Raw genomic sequence first — 15,724 nt, 5'->3', positions numbered from 1 at the left:
CCGATTCGGTGGCCAAATCTCCACATCTGAATCAAATCAGAGGACCTTTTAATCTCTCTGAATTGAATCGGAACCCTCTGAATCAATTCGGAGAGGTCTGGGAAGATTCAGCAATTTGGACACAGACACAGCTTTAAATGTTTTCTCTACATACCTTGAGGTAGCAGACAGCTTGTGAATGCTGTGATGCTGGGCCACATGGAGCATCCTACAGGAGCACAGGGGGCTCCCCAGCACGGTCCTCGGTGGACTGGAATTCCCCATGCCCCCCTCAGCTCAGCAACTGGTGCCTCCTGAGTCTGGGCGGGCACCTGGGGTCTCCCCGTGGCTGATCACCGAGCCACACCGGAACCTCGAGGTATGTAGAAAAAACATTTAAAGCTGTGTCTATGTCTGAATCAGCTTCAAATCTTCAGCTTCAGATTCGGCCAAATTGAATCAGGGACAGTGATCTGAATCAACGAATCCAATCACTGTCCCTGATTCAGGCGGAATCCGAATCCAAATCAAATAGGGCCCACCTTGCACACCCCTAATCATTGGATATTACAATATATTTAGTTTACCCTACATTTCAGTTTCCATATATCCTGTATGCTATTTCAACAACAGGTGTATTTTGCTATAAGGAACCTAAAATGCAAGTAAATAAATGTATTGGATGGAAAGCCCATATAAAACTAAGTGGAAGAACAAGACTTTTCCACTGCATCAATTCATATATTCAACCAACAGGTGTTCTGGAGAGGCCTTGGGACACCAAAAGAAATAAGGAACTCAGATCCAGCAACCTCATCCTCCTACCTAGTCCTTTCTAACACAGAACTAATCATATGTATATGGGACATTTGTGAGAGTAAGGGCTTGCAGGACACAACCCTAATGTTCCCACGCATTGCAGTTCCAACACCCATGGTGATTTATGTTTATAACTGGACGAGATGGGCAATTATTTCCTAACTGAAAGCTTACATTTGATACCATCTGAATCTATTGTGGGGGCCTGGGCAAATACATAAAGCAAACTCCTTATTTAACAACACAATATTAGGCAATAAATTACAAATGAAATGAAAGAGAACCTTGGCTTTTTACCTAACCAGACATAATCAAGCATGTCTTTGTACTTTGCTCCATAAACAGAGAGTGAATATTGTGACCATCTGCAAAGTGCTTTTGTAGTTCTGTGACCAAGAAACTCAGAGAGACAAGTGTTGTAAAATATGGGCAAATTAAACTGAATCCATCAACAACATAAGAATCAAATTCAAGTCCCAAAAGAGAGGAATGGGTATTGTGCTAAAAGTGCTACTCTACTCTCTTTCTTATTCTCTAATTCCAATAATTCCTATTCCTTTACTCTACAAAGTTACCATGTGTTTAGACAAGGTCAGCATTGTAGGAAAAGTGCCAAATAAATCAAGGCAAAGTATTGAATCATAAATGTGTAATAAATATACAAGTTCTGAATTATGAACCAATATGTAAATGTTTTTACTATATTCCTGGTGATATGTAGCAAAATGTTTTGGAAACAAAATAAATTATATAGCATCATTTTCTTAATTTGTAGGCAAACAAAAAATCCATTAAATGTTTGTTCTTTGGATTCCATTTTAATTCCAAAATCCCACTGAGAATCAATACTCTGTATTTGTGTGCACGTTCTTTTTCTCAACTTCTCCATGAATCCACATCTATCTATACATTCATCCCCTCATACTATTATATACACTATTACACTATTATATATATATAATAGTATGAGGGGATGAATGTATAGATAGATGTGGATTCATGGAGAACTTGAGAAAGAGAACGTGCACACAAATACAGAGTATTGATAATAGTATAGATTATATATAATAACATGAGGGGATGAATGTAGATGTGGATCCATGGAGAAGCTGAGAAAGAGTACATGCACACAAGTATACTTGATTGTATCCAAAAAATAGTGTATGTATCCAATCAGGTGGCCAGACACACTTTGTCTTACTTAAAGTATATAAGAACCTCATTTCCCATGATCGTGCATGTGCACACAGAATGAATTCTCTACTAGATATGTGTTTCTCTAGAATCTACTAGACCGTATTTTTCTACTACATTGCTATATGTATCACTTGTCTAAAATTCTAGATTATATTTGCTCCAAGAACCAGGTCAAATTTAAAAGTTTCATTTACAAAAGTTCTGGTTGCCATTTTTTTTGGTTGCATCTACATGACTCCATACCCTGAGAGTGAAACTTCTGAAACTCCTGAGTTGTGCTTGATTTTAATGCAGAACCATAGATCAGGCAAGGTTCACTAGAAATTAAGCCATTTTTGATACATTATCCTGAGTGTTGGTCACAGTTTGTCACAGTGCCCAAGACATGGTTCAACTATAAATATCCAGTGCTTGAAGTGATTGGCACCTGCTGAATGAAGGGGCAGATACACTGGAGTGTAGGAGTGTTTAAGTGAGTTTGGCTTGATAGCATGACTCTAAACTATGTTGAATCAGTTGTTCAGGACTGGGTGAACTCTGTGTGGCAATATGGAGCCAAGGTGAGGACAGGAAGGGAAATAACTGTTGATATCACATGCTAAATATGGAACCATCCTTATGTCAAAGGGAAGGACAAGTATCACAAAGCTTTAGGAAATTTTCCATTCAACTTGAATGTATTATTGAACTAATAATGAAACCATCCAAAAAGTGTGTTTTCCATGGTGAAAAGTTTTTAGACTTAAAACTTCAGCGTGTTTATTTTTATGCTCTTTTAAGACAAAATTCCCATCGCTGTTAGTGACACAGAATCAGTGCTAAAATGCATATTTTCTGATTCATCCAGTGAAGACACTTTCTAGAATATTTGCTCCCTTGCACCACAGTAAGCAGTAATATACTGATCTCATATTCTTTAGTAAAGCAACTAAGCTCCCCTCTTTGACTTTGAAGACTACTTCCTATCTACAGTCCTCTGTCCCTGACGAGGTCATGTTTTGGGAGGACCATATTTGCAGCAGAAGAGCTTTCTAGGCAATTCCAAAGCTCATTGGCATCTTCTGTAGCAATTCAGTGATCATCTGATAAGAAACAGGAATTTCCATGCCTGAAGTTAAATACACTGTGTTGGCAACTGTGTTAGCTGATGAGATGGGGAAAATGAACGTGAGCTTTTGAATTTCCATCCACTGTAATCTATATTAAGTTTCGTCCTCTTTCCTTCTCATGACAGGACAAGGGAGTAAAATAGATCTTCTTCCCTGCAAAAGATGTTGAAATTTAAAGAAAAAAAAATCCAAAATCAAAATTGGAAAAGTGAACTGTTGTGATTTTTGTGCAAAATGAAGCTCTAGAAAAAACATTTTTAGATCGATCTATGTTTTTGACAAATTCAAATGATTTTATTTCATTATAAGTCCTTTCCCTATTTTTATTTTATATAAATAGCAATTCTAAAATGAAAAGTAATTTTGAAATCAAAAATGAAAGTTACCTGTCCAGAAAAGGTCAGAATAAAACATTCTACAACATTTTTCCCCAGTAGGCCAACACAATTTAATCAGAATATATACAACTCTGCAAAAAAAGAAAAGAAAAAGGGAAGAGTTTGGTTGCAATGACACTCTCCAAAAGAAAATTATTTCTGTGATAATTTCCTGACCAGCTCTCAAGGGGAATACTGTGAGGACAACTTGTTGAACCCCGAAAGAAGGAATATATTTCATAGCTTAACTACCCAACTGATCAGGTCTTCAGGGATACTGAGAAACTCTGTAAGAGCTGCAGAAGAATTATTATGCCAGAAGAATGCTTTTAATACTGCCATCATTCTTTCTTTCATTAAGCTTCACTTCATTAGAATAAACACTGCCTTTACTTCAAGGAGAGAATGACCAATGTTGTAACTACTATTATGCCATAAGAGCCACTAACATTCTCTAACAAGAAGTTGCAGTTATATTTTTCTACTGAGGCTCACAAGAACATGGGAGAAAGCCAGAATCAATTTTACTCCTTTATGTTTAGTTATATTGTAAAGCATAGATCCATTTTTATTTTAATTAGCTTTGCTGTTTAATTGAATGCCTTTAAATTTAAAGACATTTAGCCTTGCTGTTTACCAAGTCAAGTTTTCTACATAAATTTAAGGTATTGTTACCTAAAAAGATTACTTTTAACGTCCCATATGTTCATTAGGAATAGATGGCCATTAGCAAAGAATGGTCTAAAATGAAGCCATAATCATTACTTTTAAATAAATAAATATATATCTATATATAGATATACACACGCAAAGATAGATAGATAGATAGATAGTACTGAAATATTAGCATGCGAATGTCTACATCCAAGCAACATTAATAGCACTTACGACAGTCACAAGGCTAATTTAAAACATAGAAAGAGATTTTAAAAGTGGGTCGTTTGGGGAAATATATATAAACCCTCATTTTGAAATCAGTCCATTTAAGTCAAGTCCTGAACGGGCCCAAACCTACTCTCACTGATGCCATATTTCTGAATCATGGCCTTATATTACATTTAACTGTCCTCTGAAAACAAATTACACTGCAATGCATCATGTGCCTGTTCCAGTACAACAATCCATACACTAAAACGTTCTGATACTCACTTGTCCTCTATGCCAAAGTGCCCCCACCAACCTGTTGCTTGCAATGTCTTGTGAGAGTAAATCCAGGCACACACACAAACAGGTACAGGGTTAAAGCTCTTTTATTTGCAGATCTCCAGCACTTCTTTTACTCCACTCTTTTACAGGTACTTCCTTCAAGTAATTCTGGAGTTCTCACATTACAATACAGTGGACTTAAAGGGATACATCATTACATCATTCACTGTAGAAAAATATTCAGCATACATATTTATGTAGATCTAGGCAACCTACCATATTTGAGGATAGGTCAAGAATGTGTTTAGGTTAACTCAAGTTGCAGGGTATAAACTTTTGATTTTTTGCTGGTTCTTCCCTCCCCACCCCCACCCCTACTTCTTTCCCATATCAAATACAAGTAAAAAGATTCACTCCATTTTCCTCCAGAACTGAAAGTTTTCTGAAGATTTAGCTCATTTTGAACACAAGCTTTTACTGCTAAGCTGAACCACAAGGCAAAGGAGAAAAAAAAAACATACTTGCAAAAAAAAAAGGAGAAAAGAAAAAGATGCAACCAGCTTTTTCCCTCCCCCAAACTATGAAATGCCTTAGATCACAGCTTTCACTAAACAGACTATTCAGACCAGATTTCCATTATTCTCATCATCACTTATATAATAGCAGCTGATTTTATCATCCTTCTTTGTATGCGTTTCCCTTAGTGCTTTAGGGTAGGAAGGATTTTTTTTCTTCTCAGTGCTAACCAACAACAGATAAATAACTTCTCAGCTAACCAGCAACAGATAAATAACTTCTCAGCTCAGTGTCTAAGAAAATGTGTTTTCTCAATGGAACTCTTTTCATCTGCACAATAGCACAAAAAATATGATACTGTGCCCTGTGACAAACCATAAATTCTGTCACTGGGGATGTTCATTTATTTATACTTCACTTTCCATTCAAACTGGTCTTTTAAAGACAAAGCATTTGAATATTATGAAGAGGTTCAACCATACAGAGGTCGGCTATAATGAACTGCCAAGGTAAACGTTACTAACGCAGAGACACTTATAAACATAGTAAAGATAAATAGTGTCTTGTTTCCTTCCTTCAAACTGTATTTCATGTTAATGGCTTGAGCTTCCATGCCATCGTGCCTCTTGCATTCATCTCTCCTATCCTAAATTCTGGACATAACAAGTCCTATATTCACTGCATATGCGTCCTTTTTATTGTACTTGCAAAAAAAAAGAGTTAGCTACTTGCTAGCTTTGTTGTATATTTGCAATTGTTCTGCTGCATCTTATGCAGCTTTCTAAAAAATGATAGACTAAATAATGTAAAGAGGAAATACACCAATGTGAGGTGCAATTTCAGATTAGCCTTTCATTTCATTAAATTAATACAGAAAGAGGTGTGGTCCTGAAAACTGAGTACAGGACTAAGTGACAGCAGCTACTGTGTTCTGTTTCCAACTTTGACTCTTGGACAAATCTGTGAATCTTTCTGCCTCTGTTTCCCCAGTTATAAAATGTAGGTAGTAATACTTACCTATCTACCTCTTAGTGATCTGGTAAAAATTACTTAGCACTTGTAAAATGCTCTGAAGATGAAAAGTGCTAGAATGTAATATAACAAATAATATATTTCTTAATAGCAATAGATAAAGAATTACATTTCAGCAGGTTTTCATTTTCATTTTTATACTTGACAGCCAACATGGTGTCTATGTGACAATTTTGTCCATAGTCTTTTTCAAATAGTCTTAAATGACTTCATGGTCCGAGACCTCAAGTCACTTGGACACTTTTGAAAATTTTATTTTTAGGCTTCTAAATAACTTAGGCATGTGTAAAAAAGTGACCCTGGATCTTCCTGGTAGATTCCATGAGATTCTTTAAGGAAAAGCCTGGTGTAAAAGCATAGAAAACCAACATTCATCCAGATGATCTGAACTACACATGTTCCTAATCAGTGCCTCAAGTTTCCAATCTGTGAAATGGGGACAGTGATACTCATCCTTTGTAAAGCACTCTGACACCCAGTAATGAAAAGTAACACATAGGAGCTAGGTATTATTATTCTGAGACCTCACACATAATTAGTAACTCAGTCTTTATTCCAGAAAGATTGCTTGGACACTGCAGGTGTGAATAAGAATTGACCACACCCAGTCTAGGCTTAGGCGGTTTACTTCAAGCCACCTAAACCATGACCGGGATGGGTGTGCACAGCCACTCCATACTACCAGAAGCAGTGTGGGGAGCCTGATGCAAGCAACTTGGGGTGGGAGGAGGGTCTGGCAGGTCCGCCAGGGGGAAGGTCAGGGGCTAAAAATAGCTTAGTTCAAGTGAGAAGAGTGGAGACTGGGACTGGGGTAAGCCCAGCCCCAGAACTGTGCTTTGAATGCAGCCCTTTGAGTAATCTCCTCCTAGATCAGTTAACCTTTTCTCAATCTAAATTAGCACACCTCCTGAGGTGCACTAATTTACATCAGGCGTGCCATTTTTGGCCAAATTAAACCCTCTGAACACCTGCACAATTGGGCATTTATATTGACCTAAGCGTGATTAGGTCGATTTAAATGTAACGCAGGTTTGTACCCTCCAATGCCTACCTCTTCTCTTAAGTCATTCATAAATTTTGTAGGGAGACAAATAGCGAAGTGTGTGTGTGTGTGTGTGTGTGTGTGTGTGTGTATGCATACACATTTTGCAGCTTGGAGACATATGAAAGGTGAAATATCAGCCTTACTGAGTCCATTTTTAGCTGAGTCCAAATTGCACCCCTAAACTTTACCTGGTAGTGCATCAGGGCTGTCTTTAATCTTATATTATATCTTTAATGAGACACAATATTTTCAAAGGTTTTTAAAAACACTCACTAACCTTCAGTATTAGTTGACATTTTAGTATCTTTCTTTATGTTCTATCAAAACAAAAAGACACATTGTAGCATTGCCATGGGGCGGAGAGAACAACACAATAAAAGATTCTAAAGGTCTCTAGTTGTCATAGACTAGTTTGTATATTTGTAAGTCTTTTACTCATTAATTAATATTAATTTTATTATTATATTATAGACCTTACTGGAAAGAGCTCAGTAAGGTTATCAAGAACAATATTTGATAACACTGAGCTGCAAAACTTGATCATGTCACAGATTTTAGTTCAAAGAACTTTGGTCTTTCCAAATGATGAAGATGTATTGAGTACTGTACCCAAAAGGCTTCTCAGAGCTGGCCGTATTCACTGTCACTTTGAACATGCTGCTAGAAACTTCACTGCTATGTTTTAAAGATGAAATATGCCTGGATGCCCACGTCTCCCACCATTACAGACATTGTTTTGAGGTAAGTCAGTTGCTGAGATTACAGATCATATAAAGATATAGGAATCTTCAGTGGACAAATAGAAAATAGGAAGTTAGCAGTTAAAGTAGTTTTCCTGACTTTTTTGTGTGCACTTTTTTGGTCAATTCAAGCAACATAATTTAGATATTCAGTATTGAAAAGGAAAGTTCAGGGAAGTTGCATCAACACATATCTCCATATGTTCATAAACTTCCAGGCTGCCTTGCTAAATTTTAATGACTCCGAAGCAGCCAGAAATGTTTTGCCAAAGGGAGTCAACAGCACATTAATATGTTCTAGTGTCATGGCTGAATGCTAAAGATACCCCTGAAGAAATGATATGTTCACAAGTTAAAACACTTACATTTACCAGGCTGTTCACAGATGAGATAGAACCTAAATACCAAACTCACTTTACAATATATTAAATACATACTGCTACTTTTTATCCCTTATTTCTTCCACAAATCTGCTTGCAGTGTAGTCCATCATATTTTTATATAATGATGAGGTTTTGTAGATCTTATGTATATACCTTTCTGGAAATCAACTCCTTGGGCAAAGAAACCAATTATCATTCCCATATTTCATGCAAATTATGCACCATATTACTACTTTTTAATTAATATATGTACTTGTTTTCACTTGGTGATATATTTTGATTAATTGTCATGACAAATATGTTCATATTTTACAAGATGTAAAACATCTGCCACCTGGCCATATGCTCCAATTACCTACCGAACTATGACCTAAAAAGTTCGATTTGGGAACATTGCCATCAACATGGCCTTCTTCTACCTCTTCCTCCCCATGGCCCCTACAGACTTCTCCACCCCCTCCCCCACCTCCAAGATCTATAATTACCAAAATATTAAGTTCCATTCTTTAACAAACATTTGCATGTACACCCAATTTTATGCCACTGAATTCAATGCCACTTGTATTTAAGAGCATCAGTGAACTTGGCTCAGGCCACCAACTGATTGACTTTCTGAAATGCCAGTTATCAGGAATAGGAAAAATATGACCTACTATACAAAGCTGAAAAGAGAAGGTGGCAAAAGATTACCACAAGGGTAATCATCAAAACTGTTCAAGTCAATAGGACCCTTTCCTTGATTTCCACAGACATTATCTAAAAGACCAATATGCCAGGTAGCCCCAACTACTCTCATTTTCACAGAGTATCAATATTATCTCTAAATTGTAGTCAGACTCAGCAGTCCATGCAACACCTAAATTTCCATTAGTGCAAATGCTTCGTTTTGGATATACAGGATAATTTTGCTAGCACACCCATTAAGATAACCATAAACCATTTGATAGTCAGTTTGACTGCATTGGCTTTTAATTCTGAATGGTTAAAACCCACTACAAAGGTCTAGCCCAAAAACCATTGAAGTCAGTGGGAACCATTCCAGCAGTTATGGCTTGGCTTCAATGGGCTTTGAAGTAAACCCTATAGTGAAGTCACTGGGAATTTTGCCATTCACTTTAATCGGATGAGGATTTCACTAAGTGTTTCAGAAGTAAAAGGCATAAGTCATTTCTAGCTAATCACAACTGCTATAGGGTTCTGCCCAAGTAGACTATAACATAAGTTGCCTGCCTCCTGGCACAGTTTCTATGAATTTAAAAAGCTGAAACTTTGCATATAATAATTTATCCCATAAAAAAATATCATGAGATGTATTTCCAAAATCCAGAGGTCCAAAAAAACCAGCTAATATATAGTAACATTTATTATGTAACAGTGACATGTTAAATAAATGTATGAATTCATATGACCTGTACAAAAAGCCAAAAAAAATATTGCACCAAGTTAGGTACCAGCTATTTGGACTTACTATTTGCTAAACAGATGATCTATAATTATATACATTTGTGAAGTTAAGGCAAAACCAGATGATACCTTTAACACAACAGAAGGTTTGAAAAATAGACATAATTACAAACATGGGGACTCATCTCCAGCTAATAAAGTGGTTATGTCTACAGAAGGAATCCCACAGGTTTTTAATAAAGTGGTTATTATCAATCATGTTAATTAAAGTTGAAGAACAAGTGTGAGATTTCCTGCAGGGCAAAGCTGTTTTGCAGAGTTGTGCCAGACTGATCACTTTTAACCCTGATAAGATTTTTTTTTTAGTGTTATAATGCTCTTGTTATTAGAAAATACCATATGGAAAATATGAATGCCTTACAGGTCCAATTAAAACATAACCATGACCTTTTAGCTTTCAGTTGTCTAGTCTCCATCGTGATCATTGATGGAGAGTAACTATATAGGTGAACCATCAAGCACACTACACACAGAGGAGAAATAAAGTCACTCACTTATCAATAATGATTACCTTTCTCAAGACAATGGAATAAATTATGTCAATTAAGTCCAAATGAACAAAAACATGTATAACCAATATATCAATATACAGTTCTTTGGCAGCAACACACTAACTCTTGATTGAAGTCTGAACTCAAAATCTCCTAAATTATAGACCTGGTTGCCAGTCTTTTTAAAACAAAGGAAAATCCACTTCTCCCATGAATCCAATAAGTCCAGTAAATGAAAACCGAATAAATCTTGCAGGCAGCTTTAGACTGTAACATTAAGCATAGATACTTATTGTCTGCTTTAAGTCTCAATCCAAATATACTGTATTTCAACACACAAAATTCTTTGAAACTTCGGAGTAGTTCAGATAGGGCCAAAATCCATAAATAGAATCCATATTCACCCATGAGAAACCAATAAAGAAACATCAATCCAATGATGATAAAATGATCTTCATGTAACAAAGGCAATGTTTGGTCCACACCTGGATGGGTGTCACAGGGAAAACTGATTTTACAGGGGGAAGACCAGAAAGCCAGAAAATGTAGAATACTGCCATCCACCGACCAGATTACCTTTCTCTAGTTTCAGGTAAACCTTATCCTCCTTGTCTAGATAGAGCAGGACTCCATTCGTAGCAGCTTCACGAGTAACATCTTTGTCCCCAGCAAAAGCAGAAATGACAGGTTTTCCATTTAGCATCAAATTAACCTAAAAAGAAAAAAAGAAACTGGAAAGCTCTAGTTACCAGAGAAGCATTGGAATATATCACCAAATAGTATCTAGGGAGTGATGTGACCTGGTTAGAAGCCAGTTATCCAGCATTTGTATACTATTCCCTTTCAAACTTAATATTTAAGGTGAATTTGCTTGTTTGCCTTATGGTCAGACATATTAATGTTTTATGAACCTGAACCAAAGATCACTGCAATCCATGGGATACTGTTCATTGATTTCAATGGGATTAGCTAGTTTCTCCGAATGATACTGATACATGGGCTTTAAACGTGAGTAAACTGACCTAGCAAGATGCAGCCAACCAGCTTATTTCAATTTAACCCAAGCTTTTTCAAGCTTCATTGGCATGGAGTATGGAAATGTACAACTTCCTGATTGCATATCTGTATATGAGGCACTTTCAGCCAGACTTTCAAAGGTGTTAGGCACCCAAAATGCAAAGAAGTGCCTAATGGGATTTTCAGCAGTGAGTACTAAAGGTACATTTAACTTTCACTGCAGGTAAGATGTAGGTCCCTTCCATTTTTTATGACAGGTTTGTTTCAGTTTTGCACAAAGCATCATCTTTATACACTATTCCAAAATGTCAATTTATTTTTCAGTAAAGTATCTCTGTAGCACAGAAATGTCTAGACTTTGAACCCCCTGATATGCAAAGGGATACATTATAAATAGGGATAGGATGGAGGATTTGTTGTAATCTCTTTTTCTATAATGCAGTCACAGAGGGGTAAATTAGGAAATGCTTACTCATACCAAGTATTCTGACCCCATGTGTACCGTCATTAATATTAGTGGGAGTACTACTGAAGTAAATTGTTGTTCAACATGAGTCAGAGCTGCTGAATCTGGCCCTAATTTGGGATCTGCTTATCTGGGAAACCCATTTAATCAGATGTCTCCAGGGAACCAATTTCAGTCTAATGATACTTAATGGCACTAACAGATGTTTCAGGGGCATGGTAATATCACTTATGTGGGAAGCCCTCAGGTAATTTAGTGCCATTTAAGTCTGTATTTGCTGAGGCTCAGGCTGATAGCGCTGTCAGTCCTTCCTTAGCTGTGACACATGCAAAAAGTGCACTACAGGTTTGCTCTTTGCCTGTTCCCTTGCCACTATGTGACTCTTACTGCAGCAGCTGCAACTTCGGGCTGCTCTGATGGGCATATGGGAGCTGGCCTTGATACAGTGCTGAACAAATAACATGCTTAGTTCCTGTCCCCCTCTCAAATATTTGAATCTATCCAGTAAAGCAAGGGCTTGCTGCAGCTCAGCAGCTCCACAGGATGTAGTCTTGCATTTTTTATTTAATCCAAATGAATGGCCATCTACTAGCACCACCTGAATCTGTTGCACAAATTAATCTGTGCAAAATAAAGGCTTTAGACCTGTTCTTCTGTTTTACACTGGTTTTGCCATGGTGTACATCAACTATCTTTAATGCACTTATTCCTGCTTTACCCCAGTATGGGGGAGTAGAAAGGTCCTGTGGCTAACCATCATTATGCTGTTTTAAAGTGATGAGACAAGAGATTTTTCAAAATTACTAGTCATTTGGAGAGTCTTAGCTTTTGACTACCCAATTTTGAGATCAGCTGGATCATTCCTTGTGAAGTGTCTCAGAAAGCTCCACAATCTCTGAAAGCCAGGCCCTTTTCAGGAGTCTTAAGTTATTCACCCAAAATCATTAGTCACTTTGGAAAATGCTGGCCTGTGAAATTACTCCTAATCACATAATTTAGTTGCATTTTTGTTACTATTCTGAAACTCTCAGGTTTGAGTTGTTGAGCCCCTGTACATGAAGCACATGGAATTATAGTTGCAATTATATGAGAAATAGATTGCTCCCATAATGGAATTGGCCCTACTTCATCCTATACTAAAATGTACACTTTCACTCTCTCTGACAATAGGTATGTTTAACAATTAGACAATGAATCACCTGAGAGTGATTGTAGATGTTTCATGCTTCATCAGATGTAAAAAAGGGGAGGGGAGGAGTTTGATCAGAGTATATAGCCTTTAAGTAGTGTAAGGATGAAATTCTGCCTCCATAAAAGTCCATTGACTTTAACGTGGCAAAGATTTCACTGCATATGTTTAGGGTAAAATTTACCCCTCATGTGGATGTTTTATCAAACCAATCACTTGTATTATATAAATTCTCCATGGGAGCTGTACTTGCAGCCCAAAGGCTGAGCTGCTACTAAAGGATGCATGCTGCAAGAAAGGTCTTTGTAGCCAGGTTCAGAAGACCACAATTAATAAAGATACAAATCAAGGGAAAAGCCACAAATCATGTTTCCATGGATCCAATGGTCTCCATGGATGGAAACATGGAGAAGCTGCAGCTACTATTCCAGCCCTAGAATAGCACATGTGGCACAGGAGACTGTGCAGCAGCCTCCTATTCTGACGCTGAGGTGCATGTTAGCTAGTGGGAGGATACTGGAGACCCTGGAGGCGGTAGCTGGTATGTATATAACTCTGAACTGCGAGCTCAGTGCTGCTGTCACATTACAAAAAGCAGCATGGCTTTGTGCATTTTCCAACACTGTCTTCATTTTATCATAGTATAATTATATTACTAGGGTGTAGTTATCACAGCGTTACACTTACAGGGCAGTGAAGCTACCTTAAATAGCCATGACCTTCAGCAAATCCATTTCTTCAACAGATCTATGGTGTCACAATGCATTTTTTGAGTTTTGTTTCTATAGTACAAGACATTTATCAATATCCTTACAATTGATTTAAAAGTGCATTTTCTTGGTAAGTGACCCTTCAATCTATTATTTTCGCCCAGATCTTCAGCTGGTGTGAACTGACATAATAATGAAGCAATGAAAAGTCAGATCAGCTCGAGGGTCTAGCCTTATACGTTTTATAGCTGATCATTTCAAATGACTTCACTATATTGCTCAATTATGGAATGTAACATAGCATAAAGTCACAGCGGTGCTCACTGTCCCCTAACACGGCTGGTTTTAGCTGAATGGTGTCAAACAGCATTTGGTTTAGACACGACTTTTTTCTTGCTCTAGGCTGCAAATAATTTACATTGAGAAAACGCTTTTTTTTTCATAATTAATCAACATACCTGGATTGTTTGACTTTGATAGACTTTAATTACATGAAAACTGAAACTGTAAATTCCTTTTCTTGGTGCTACAAAGACAGACTCCAACGTGAAAAAATTGCCCACATTTACTAGGATCTACAAATAAAGAATACAGCATGGGAATTAATATGAGAACTGCATGCTACATAAATGTATAAAGAATTAGCAGTAGAAGCAAGGCATCCTATACCATTTTCCCCATCTAACTGTACAGTTTTTTATGGTTTACTATGCTCACTTAAAATATTGCACGAAAAGTTATTAGATTTCATTTCCAATTTGTGATTTCCTGTATAACTTCAGAATAAAAATCACCTGGAATACAAATACCTGTCTCTTCTTGCTGCCTGTAGATGCCTCCAAATGCTAAGTCTACCTGTGCGTATATCACATATTGCGGCGGGGGGGAACGACAAAATTGTCTTGTAGTCCCAAAACACCTCATCAAAACACCAGAAATTCTATGATTGACTCTTAGAATTGGCCATTTAGTAATGGTCATCCATAGATCAAGCTACATAGTAATAGATCTGTGAATGAAATAATTAATATAATGGTTTGAAGGTCGACTGAGCTGGCAAAATACATGACTGACCTATAGGACCATGGATTTACAAGAACTGGCTATATCACTTTTTTAACACTTCAGTAGCAATTAAGGCTTGATTCAATAGTTGACAACAAATAACAAAGGGAAAGACATCAAAAAAGTACATCTTCTATATGCTAAAGTGCCATCATTAAGGACCAAAGTCTTCTTCCTTGCAAAATTATTTATTCTTTGTTTTTCATTTGTATTTTCTGGGGTTTGTAAGGAAAATATGTTTCTCAAAAGGACAATAAGTAAAATCAGGAAGTTTCCTTAATTCTGACATTCTAAATTACCCTGAGTGATGTAAAGTTCTCCGGTTGTCATGACAATTTATAATCCATTCCTATGTGATATAGGAAGCAAACTATCTATCTCAATTACTTTGGACCTGTTCTACTACAAGAGCCTGTATATGAAATATGAGTGCCAGGGTGTGCATATTTAATATGTATGGCCAAGATAAAAACAGCAATATTACAAAGCTGTGAGATTTAGAAGTGAAAAAAATTATTTGAAATTTAATTCAAGCTATCTCTGCACACAACACTTAAATTCTAGACATCCCGGATGAACCAGAGGGCATGCATTTCCCTCCCCTCCCTGTATCTTCCTTTACACTTAGTAATGGTTCACACTCGTATATTTTGCACATTCCCTTGTCTCCTCCACAACTCCATATGTTTCCCTATCTACCAGAAAGGTTAATGACAACAGGGTGAATAAAAGTAAAATATTCCAAGCACCAGCTGTCTTTATCTTGTGGTGAAAGACAGGCCCCCTCCAGTGGTTACCTATCTCTGAGCTGAGTAGACGATTCTCTGAACCTCAGGAATTTATTTGGATCAATTCCCCAGCTAGTGGGATCATCCCAAAGACTTGGCTCTCCTTAGCTATTTTGCATAATAGACAAGGCCTGCGAAAAAAAAGTCTTTCTCATGCTAGCTAGAACAGAAAGAATGGACAAGTATGGCTA

At 37.1% G+C, this 15,724-nt stretch overlaps 1 protein-coding gene across 1 annotated transcript in view; it reads right to left on the bottom strand.

The window, feature by feature from the left end:
* Positions 1-4,713: 4,713 nt before the first annotated feature.
* The window catches only part of CBLN4 (cerebellin 4 precursor), a 17,462-nt gene continuing 6,451 nt past the window's right edge, over positions 4,714-15,724 (bottom strand). The window contains exons 2-4 of the mRNA XM_019510214.1: positions 14,139-14,255; positions 10,875-11,010; positions 4,714-10,783 (exon numbers count right to left, since the gene is read on the bottom strand). Coding sequence (XP_019365759.1) covers positions 10,452-10,783; positions 10,875-11,010; positions 14,139-14,255 — 585 coding nt within the window. The 3' untranslated portion in view covers positions 4,714-10,451. The remainder of the gene's footprint in view (positions 10,784-10,874; positions 11,011-14,138; positions 14,256-15,724) is intronic.

The sequence above is a fragment of the Gavialis gangeticus genome, unplaced genomic scaffold, assembly GCF_001723915.1.
Source record: "Gavialis gangeticus isolate Ggan-Ray unplaced genomic scaffold, GavGan_comp1, whole genome shotgun sequence".
Taxonomy (NCBI): domain Eukaryota; kingdom Metazoa; phylum Chordata; order Crocodylia; family Gavialidae; genus Gavialis; species Gavialis gangeticus.
The sequence above is the reverse complement of the archived record's forward strand: the minus strand, read 5'-3'. Positions and strand labels throughout refer to the sequence as shown.